A 9,981-nucleotide genomic window follows, 5' to 3' on the forward strand; every position below is an offset into this window, starting at 1 on the left:
CAAATCTCAACAGATTTCAAAATTTTCGATAAAGATTACATCCTGCCCCTTTTGGAAACTTGTGTTACTTCTATAAATAGTTCAGTGTTTTTCACCACTGGAAAATGGGCTCCACTGGAGGGTGGAATAATAATACTGTCACTTGCCACAGAAATACAAAGTGGTAAAACTTATTTTAATTAGGTCTCAGATGTTCTTTGTTTCAAGTGGACAACCACTTTGAACAAATCTTTGAAGAACGACCCCGTCATCAACTTGTTCTGTACGTTGATTTATGCAATCTTTTGTCCAAGTAGTCTTAGAAAAGGAGCAGACAACAAAAAAGCCTATCATTCAAAAAGACAGCACCACCATGCTTGTTTCTTAAATGGCAAAGTAGATGTCAGAGTACTTGGGAGTACTATTTTACCTAAAAACATCATAATTCCCACAGAAACCAGGACAGAAGAACTGTAACATGGAAGATTGCCAAAGACTGTCATTAGATCTGATCTGAGTATCTTCAGCTCTTCTAACCCTCCTACATTTCCTAAATACTTTCCATAGATATTTTTGGAAATGCAAGTCAGTAGGCCAAAGGAAGCCAAGAGAGATAGTTGCCCAAATCCTGTAACTTAGGCAATACTGAGGTAAGCAGGTAAGTTGTGTTGTTATCTCAGGTACTCAAACACAGAGAGCTTGTCCTCACCAACTGACTCACAAAATCCTGAGGGCTTGGGGAAAACAGGGTGAAGGAATGGAGAGCATAGATCTCGTGTCTTGATATTTGATCCTTCCCTTACTCATCCTCCATGCATGAGCATCACTGCTAGARTTGCCTACACTGCTAAATATTGAAAAGGTACTTGCACACAGGTTTAAAGAGGTTTCTGCTTCACGTTTGTTTCCTGCTCCAACTTTCAGAGCGGTCATATTYCCAGGGTCTTCGGATCAGTCTCACCTGACCCACAAGGGAATTGCGGGGCCGAGAGAAATTGCATATTGAACCTGTGCTGCAGTGCAGTAATTGCTGCCTGTACCCAAAATAACCAGATGAATGTGAGCTCAGCTATGCCCATGCATGCAGAACTGGAACCACCATCATAAGTGGGGCATGGTCTCACACGCCCCTGGACCCTGAGCACCCAGCCAGACCAAGGAYTGGGGACAACCAGACAGGGGTGTCTGACAGACCTGCTGCACACTCCGAGGAGGAGGCAGATCACAAATGAGTCACCCCAAAACCTCTGTGAGGATGCTGGGAGACACCAGCATGCTGAGATGCTCTGATCACGATGCTCTGACCAGACTGGGTGAAGTGTGAGATGTCTGGGTTCCTACCCAAGTATCTGCTAAGGGTCCTTCAATCACCCTACAGAAGAACAGTGAGCACACTACCTACCTTCACCTAATGTTATACTTTAAAATATAACATGTTCCTTGGTCATGGGATGTCTGAGRAAATCGATTTAGTTCCAAGATGGGAGTCAACAATGGAAGGGAGTTCCATTGTATATTAAGTATATACACCAGAGGAAAAYGCACCATTCAATAAGCAGATGTAAAATGATAGGTTTTGTCAGCAGCCAGACACTTCCTCAGGTAGCACTTGGAACACTGGAGATAATGAGATATAAAATCCCACTGCTGCACATCCCCTGCTTTCCCCACCACTACCTCTGCTGAAGGTTTACTATCATGCTAACTTACTTGATAACTTACATCGAAACTTACAAAACTGTTCCTGTATTCTAAACAAAGGGTTCTTTCGCTGTTACTTGGACAACAATTCAATGTTTATTCTGTATTTGGCAGTTTGCAGCAGGTTCCGCAATCTCAGCCTAAACCAGTTCTGAAATGCATGACSAGAAAAGCAGAACAAGAGGGGATTCTACTGAACCCATGAGTGCAGGTCAGAAGAATACTTCAGYGACTTCTAAGGGGGAAGCAAATCACAAGAGAATATACCAAGGAAATCAATTCTTTAATACACCCTGAAGCTTAAAAAGTAATCAAAAAATACAAGCCAATTACTAATCCAATTAAATAAAACGCTTATTACAACTATCACCTCATTTGCAAATAATGTGAAAATGAGAGGAAAAAAGTTTTCAAGGTAATCCCACCATCATACTTCTCTACATTTAATTTCTTTCCCATGAGATTTGTTATCAAGCAAAGCCTATTAGATCTTTCTCTCTGCCACATTTCCTTCTCATTTGTCTTATACTTCCTCCTTGTTACCTTAGCATCCCTCTTTCACAGAAATTGCTGAGAAAAGTATCAACATTTTATTTATTAACAGATAGAAAATACCCTTTATCTCAGTAAAAAGTTACTTTGTCAGCCAGACTTCCAATGAATATTTCCCCCTCATTGCCACAGATGGTTTCCTGTCCTTTGAAACAAAAACACACCACTCCTATGAAATCCAGGCATGAAGTGGAAGGAAGCCTTTAGGAAAGCAACAAAGCAGCCACAGCTTTTTATCAACTGGAACAGATCATACAGTTGAAAAGAGAAAGTCACATTCCAGCAGGCTGGAAAGACACATTTTAAATGAGGATTTAAAATGAATCTTGCTACAGCATAAATTAGAATATAGAAGCTATATGGATGCAATAAAGGATACAGGTAGCCCCAGCAGATTCAGGACCAACCCTAACTTTAATTGATGGTCACTGCTCTTGATTTGYTATTTTAGGAAAATAAATGTACATTTTCAAAGTCACCACTACTAGCTACSGTCAGTCATCCTTCACTTCAGTCCCACCAAACACCACAGGACAACGGGGAACACAATCCTGCAGCTTGTGGTATCACRCCAGCTTTCTAAACGGGTCCCTCATCATTGTCCCCCATTCCTTGAGCTGCAGTCTCCTCCCCTTGCTCTGTGGTGGGACACACGAGGGAACTGTGAGCACAAGCCCTGCAGCCACGCAACAGGCTCAGACACCTCTGCTGCTGCTCCGAGGGGAGGACTCTCCACCCACCCATTTCCATCATCTCCCAATTGCATAACTCACAGCYATCCCTACCCCAGCTGCCTGCAGGAATGTTTCCCTGGGAGGGAGGCCACGGAGAGCAGTTTGGGTGCCAAGTGCCCCTCTCTGTCCCTGGAAGCATGTCCTCGCTGGCAGCCAGGAGCAGCCACCCCACGAATCTGCCCCACAGCTCACAAGGTCACTGCTGCCCAAAGTCAGGGCATGAGGCTGGAGTGTGCCCTGATGCTGCCCAGGTGTCCGGCCCGCATCCTGAGAGGTCACCCCATGCYCACCCTCCATGCCCAGAGGTGTTCCTGTACTTACAAGGATGCCTTTTCCCTAGAATTTCCTTTCTCCSTTAATCTCATATCCTGCCACACACGAGTAAACCCCAGTGCTTTGTATCTCAGGCACAGCTGGGGCCTCACCTTTCTGCACCAAAGTATTGCGTCACCTGTATCTGTACGGAGAAGGCACAGACCTGGAGATTCAGGATCATTAGCATAATGACTTTCAAATTACAATAATAATGAAGATCCTTTACCAAGCTCTGAGTAAAAATTCCCGAAGTTGATTGTAACATAAACAAGCTCTATGTTAATTTCTATTTGCTGATAGTCAATAACCTCACTGCATGCCACTGGATATTTAAAGCTAAAGAAATGTAAAAGACAATACTTGAGCTGGAGAAGTCCTCAAMAATGCTTGGGTGTCTATCCCTCACTGCCTGAGGTGAAACACCTTCCCAGAATTGTAAATTGTGTGTGGTATAATGATATTTTGCATTTATCTGGACCACTCAAAAGCTGCAGCATGCAGTCAGTTTGGGTTTTGTCTGCAGGGCTGGTTTAGGCTGTGTTCCCAGAGGAGTTTGCACACACATCCATTGTGTCCCACCGAGCTGTCGTTGATGATAAGTGGGAATACTTGTGGCAACACAGCCAAGCAGGTGCCAGCAGCGCCTGCAATGTGATACCCGGGCAAACTTGTGTAACATTTGTGCAAAGCTGATGCTCATACCAGCCTTCCCCCGCCCTGCCCCAGCAAGAACCGCAAGGCAATGTTTAACACAAGCAAGTGCAATGTKACTTCAGCAATGTTTAACCCATTTTTTGACCAAACTCAATTTAACATTACTGTGAACATCACCGGAGACAAAAAGTAATCATATTTAACCATCCTGTCCATTTAAGCTGTGTATTTATTAGCACCACTAAGAAATCACAGACTGATCAACTCTTGATCACCTGTTTTAGGAGCCTAGAGTAAAATCCTGCCCCTCCTGAAAAGCAGCAGCAGGATTTCAGCAGAGTCCAGATTTCAYCCCAGTTGTTAAAGCAATGACACAATGTGCAGACATGGGAATATAAAGCCAAACCTCTGTCTTTCTGCAGGAAAGCCTTGCAGGTACACCAGAAAAAGGAGAATGTGCCYTTTTAAGGGACCCCTGGAGCATTTCTGGAACAGTTGCATGCAAAAGGTGTCCGGTTGGTTCACTCAGACAGCTCTGTGAAACAGGCACAGGCAGAGGGGCACCCAGAGAGATTCACTTCAAAAGAGACAGACTTCAAAAGCTCCTTCCCAATCCAAAGCAAAATGCTAATTTCCACACCACCCACACTCCTCCCTCCCCAGTCTGGGCTGGCTCCTGACTGGCTGTGGGGGCACAGCCCACGGGTACCCCACGGGCACCCCAGCACCCAGGCCAGGGCAGAGCCACACACGCAGAGCCTGCCCCACAGAGCTCCTGACAATGCTGACACAAAACTTCTGGCAGCTTTATGAAGCCTCTTAGCTGCATTGGCTTGGTCTTCATGACACTTCAATTTTGTTTATAAGCAGAAGGCCAAAATTACCGTGCTCATTTGAATAATCCCCAAGTCAAATGGAAGAGTTTAGCCATGTATCAGTGTCTMAAAGTAACTCAGTGGAGCAGCAGAGCTCCTCAATGGCATTGCACACGCTCACATGCCTCTGCAGCACAACACATCGCTAGATGGAAGGAAGATTTTTATAGCACCACTGTTATTTCCGACTCATATAGAGATCAAATTCCCCAAGTTCATAAAGAGTTCCAGTCCTTCCTTGACCTAAGAGCAGCTGTGAGTAGGGGAGGACTTTGTGTTTGTCTGGGTTGAGAGGTTAAATGGCTACTCCATAGACAGGTTTTTTTCAGTTAACTGGCAGGTCATTTTAGCAGATGATTTGCAGGTGTTTTGCAACACTGAGAGATAACCCTGTGGAGTACTTCTGTCTGAGCTTCTTCACTGTCTCTTTTCATTTTTGAACTGCATCAGATAAATCAGACAAACCAGGCAGGTGAGACTTTCATGGGCTAATCACAAATGACAAACTGCCCTTCCAATTTACACACAGCAAGCTTTTCCAAATAAATGTGAAATGTARTTCAGTGCTGGTTAAAATTATCTTAAAATCCTAGCCATAAAAATCTTTAACCAAGTAACTAGAGACGTGTAGAAGATAATCCTCTTTGATGAACATCACAGCACAAAGTTCACACCTTCACAAAACATGAAAACGATGAATAATCAATCTCCTGTGTAAGAAAACAGGTCTTCATTCCTACCTGAGACTTCACCCACTTAAACCAGTGTAAACCATTACAGTGAGAAAGGAACCCTTCATGTCAGCTATTTTTCTGTACTGAACACACTCTTCACCTAATCTAACAACTTTTCCAAGCTTTGTGCTCCAAGATGAGTTCTTATCTTCTGCTACCAGATAAAGAGCTACTGGTTCAAACAGACAGTGACCATGCAATCATCTGCTCCTTAATCCAAATGTTTTTCTTTAAGATCACAAGCCTACTGTCTGTTTTTCCTGCAAGTCCTCACAGGACATGGAAACAGCATTTACCTTACCACATAAGCCGCCCCCCAGCATTTTGGAAGAACCAGGAGTGGCTTTTCAGAAGATACACTGCAGCAAAATCAGTCAGTTCAGCTAACATCACTTTCATTTTTCTGAAGCAAAAACGACCTCAAGCCTGCAAACACAAGGGAGAGTGCAGCTCACTCTTCCGAGGTCTTGCTGCACACTGTGGCTACTTACAGCAAAACAAGTACTACTGGGATTATACCACAGTTTGATTATTATTTTTCTAATAACCTCCCAAGTGTGGTTTTGCATACCTAGTACTTTGAGGTTGTTTTTTTTTTAAACAAAAACTACACAAATCTTAGTTTTAGTTTGCAGAGAGAGGCAGCAAAGAAAGTATCTGGCTAAACCTTTGAAAGTCAACAGAAATATGGGATCAGGTCCACAGTAAACTTCATGGAGTGGCACCTGCAGAGGAAATTACTCATTGCATGATTGATGCCACAATTAGAGGCATAAAAAGTAATTCCATGATAAACAAGTAACTGAGCGGAAAAAGAAAAATATCCTAAGAGCGTCTATATGCTCCAAAAAAGTATACATTGGACAACATCAAACAGTCTTCCCACACACACAGAGACACAAGTTCTCCAGTGAAGTCAATGGCACAGTATCCCTCCCTCTCCCTTTCTCTCCCTCCCCACAACAGCCCTGATTCTGGGGCTGCATTTGGCCATATCTGCCCCTAAAGCAGGGCCATGAGCCACGTTACACAGTTATCACACAGCCATAACTCATTGCTTCCAGAGCTTCCCACAGGAGAGCAGGCCAGCAAGACAAACCAGCACAGCTCCACCAGCAGCACATCCACCCCAGCCACACCAGCTCTGCTGGGTCTGAGGATCCACCAGACAAACCTCTGCATACACAGAAGGGAGTAAACATGTTTTGTTGCTGAAAAAAGCAAAGGTATCAAATCTCAACTTTTTTTAAAGAGAAACAAAAGAGGGAGGGGAGACAGATACACGTGCATTCCCTACATCTTCACAAGTTACATAATTTACTATCTTYATGGAACCACACACACATATTTATTTACCCTTGCGATCCACRTTTACTAAACAACTTCAAAGCACCGCTTCAATCCACAGGGCATAGGCTTTATACTTTTTTTTGTGGTTCCTCTCCAAAAATTGCTGCTTCAGGAAGCCAAAAGCTGCACTCTAAACTGCAACGGTGTTGTTTTTGCCTGTGCCCCCCTACTGCTCTGACAAGCAGAATCATACATTGAAACGCTTGCTTACCTGAGACCGACACTTTCATACGGGCTTCCAGGGGTCTGTTGTTGTCCAGATCACGACTGAGTTTGAGTTCTCCAGTGGCAGAGTCCAAAAGGAGTAAGTTTAATTCATTGCCTTGGACAAAAGTGTAGGCCAGGCTGTCAGACACATCGGGATCATGAGCTGGGATCTTGCCAATGACGCCAGAGGGAAAGCTGTTGGACTTGTTGGTCACATAGTTATTGAAGAGGATCTGGAAGTCCTGCAGCACGGGTGGGTTATCGTTCTGGTCCAGCAGGCGGATGTGCACGGTTGCTCGGCTCACAAGAGGGGCTGAAGTGGCCTGCACCACAATAACATACTCTGTCCGGCTCTCATAATCCAGGTCCATTAGGGCTGTGAGGTCTCCATTGAGCAAGTCTAGTTGGAAAACCTCAGGGATGTTCCCCTCTACGATCTGGTACATGATCTGTGCATTGGTGCCCTCGTCGGGATCAGCTGCACTGATCCGTGCCACAATAGAGCCCACGGGGCTGTTCTCCTCCACAAAGATATCAAATTCATCCTTCTCAAAGACAGGGGGGTTGTCATTAATGTCCAGCACTGTCACCTGGATGTCCACAGAGGCTTTCAGCGGCGGGCTGCCCCTGTCCACAGCAAAGGCCCGCAGACTGTAGACAGCCACGTTCTCACGGTCTAGCTTGCGCAGCGTGCGTATCACTCCAGAAGTGGGTTCGATGTAGAAGTCTCCATCTCCATCRTCACCACCCTGGAATGTGTAGAGGAGACGGCCATTGAGGCCTGAGTCACGGTCGGTGGCAGACAGCTGCAGGACACTGGTGGAGAGCGGCACATCCTCAAAAACCGAGCCCTGGTAGCGGTCGCGCAGGAAGCGGGGCGCGTTGTCGTTGGCGTCCAGGATGAGGATTTCAACGTACGTGGTGTCCGATTTCTGGGGGATGCCGTTGTCATGGGCTGTAATGGCCAATGTGTAGGAGGCCTGGTCCTCGTAGTCCAGCTCCATCAGRGTGGTGATGGTGCCCGTGTCAGGGTCGATGCGGAACTGGGGGATATTATCGTCCAAAATATAAGTGATTCTTGCGTTCTCCCCCGTGTCTTCGTCAGTGGCACTGATGGTGACAATGGAGGTGCCAATGGGCTTGTCCTCGCTGACACTCACYGTGTAGTGGGAGCTCTGGAACACTGGGCGGTGCGTGTTGGCATCTGTGACATTGATGAACACCTGGACGGTGTCAAAGCGAGTGCCATCAGAGGCAGTGACTGTGAGCACGTACTGCCTTTCCTGCTTGTAATCCAGGGGCAAGGCCAGCGTGATCAGCCCCCCTCCACTCTGACTGGTGATGGCAAAACGGTTTCTGGTGTTGCCACTGGTGATCTGGTAAGTCACAACACTGTTAACGTCCCTGTCCACTGCAGTCAGGGTCAGGACACTGCTGCCCACAGCTGCGTCCTCGTTCAGTCTGAGGTGATACACCTTCTCTGTGAAGGTGGGGTTGTTGTCATTCACATCCAGGACAGTKATGGACACGCTGGCTGAGGAGGTCATGACCGGCACACCGTGGTCCCTGGCCTCCACCCCAAAGTGATAATTTTCCACAGTCTCTCGGTCCAGCTCTGCAGCCACAGTGATCCACCCTGTGCTGTTGTTGATTTGAAAAGGGAACCCAGAGTCACCTGTGACAGGGGCACCTCCAGTGGACGGCGCCATCTCTATGAGTTTGTACTCCAGGCGGGCATTCTCTCCAGAGTCAGCATCCACAGCCTGGATGTGCAGCACGGAGTACCCCAGAGGAACATTCTCCAGCACTGAGGCCTGAAAGGGAGTGCTCACGAAGATGGGGGCATTGTCGTTCACATCCACAACCTGCACCGACACCATACCACTGGAATTGATCAAAGGGGGTCTGCCCCCATCCTGGGCTTTGATCCGGAGCGTGTACTCCCGAATAGTCTCGTAGTCCAGAGGGTTGATCAGGTCGATGGCACCAGAGAAAGAGTGAATGTAGAACTGGCCTTTCAGGTTGCCGCTCACAATGCTGTAGTGCACCTGGGCATTGCTGCCCCGGTCCCGATCTGTGGCCTGTACCTGCAGTATCTGGCTGTTCACTGGGGCATCCTCTGGCACCTGGACCAAATAGCGCTTCTCACTGAACTGAGGGTAGTTGTCATTCTCATCCTCTACAGTGATGTGCACCATGGCCGTGGCACTGCGTGGTCCTGGATCCTTGCCCTGGTCATTGGCTTCCACCACCAGGTGGTACTCAGAGACCTCCTCACGGTCCACGGAGGCTCGGGTCCTCACAACCCCGGAACGCGGGTCAATCTCAAAGACTCCATCACCAGCTCCTGGCTCCAGCAGGCGGTAAAGCATGTTGGCATTGGCTGGGGCATCACCATCTGTGGCACGGATGGTCAGAACCTCGTAACCCACCTCCAGGTTCTCCCGGATGCTCTCCCGGTACTCGGGCTGCTCAAACACCGGCTCGTGGTCATTGGTGTCACTCACAGTCACTGTCAGATAGGTGGTGGCAGAGCGGCGGCGTGGGGAGCCGTGGTCAGAGGCGGTAACCTTCAGCACGTGGGTGTCCTTCGTCTCCCGGTCAAGGCTGCGGGCAGTGACCACGCTGCCCGTCTCGGCGTCGATGGTGAAGTAGTCGTTGGAGCGCTCGTCAAAGAGCGCCTCCATGGAGTACGCCAGCCGGCCGGCTTCACCCTCGTCGGGGTCCTGGGCCCGCAGCACGATGACCGCCGTGCCGGCCGGCTCGTTCTCGGGGATGGACACCTGGTAGCTGGGCAGCTGGAACTGCGGGGGATTGTTGAGGCTCCGCGCCCGCCGCGCTCCCCGCCGCCCGCCGCCCTCCTTGCCCGGTAGCGGGGCG

The 9,981-nt window shown here is 47.8% G+C and overlaps 1 protein-coding gene across 6 annotated transcripts in view; it reads right to left on the bottom strand.

Moving 5' to 3' along the window:
• Nucleotides 1-9,975, bottom strand: part of CELSR1 (cadherin EGF LAG seven-pass G-type receptor 1) — a 161,890-nt gene extending 151,915 nt beyond the window's left edge. For 5 of the 6 annotated variants that reach the window (XM_057370070.1, XM_057370072.1, XM_057370073.1 and 2 more), the window contains exon 1: nt 7,106-9,862. In XM_057370070.1, coding sequence (XP_057226053.1) covers nt 7,106-9,788 — 2,683 coding nt within the window. In that variant the 5' untranslated portion in view covers nt 9,789-9,862. Of the gene's footprint in view, nt 1-7,105 lie in introns of all 6 variants that reach the window. The other variant, XM_057370075.1, reaches the window with a different exon arrangement.
• Between the last annotated feature and the right edge of the window lie 6 nt (nt 9,976-9,981).

The sequence above is a fragment of the Malurus melanocephalus genome, unplaced genomic scaffold, assembly GCF_030028575.1.
Source record: "Malurus melanocephalus ecotype Western Australia unplaced genomic scaffold, MMel_1.1 scaffold_118, whole genome shotgun sequence".
Lineage (NCBI taxonomy): Eukaryota > Metazoa > Chordata > Aves > Passeriformes > Maluridae > Malurus > Malurus melanocephalus.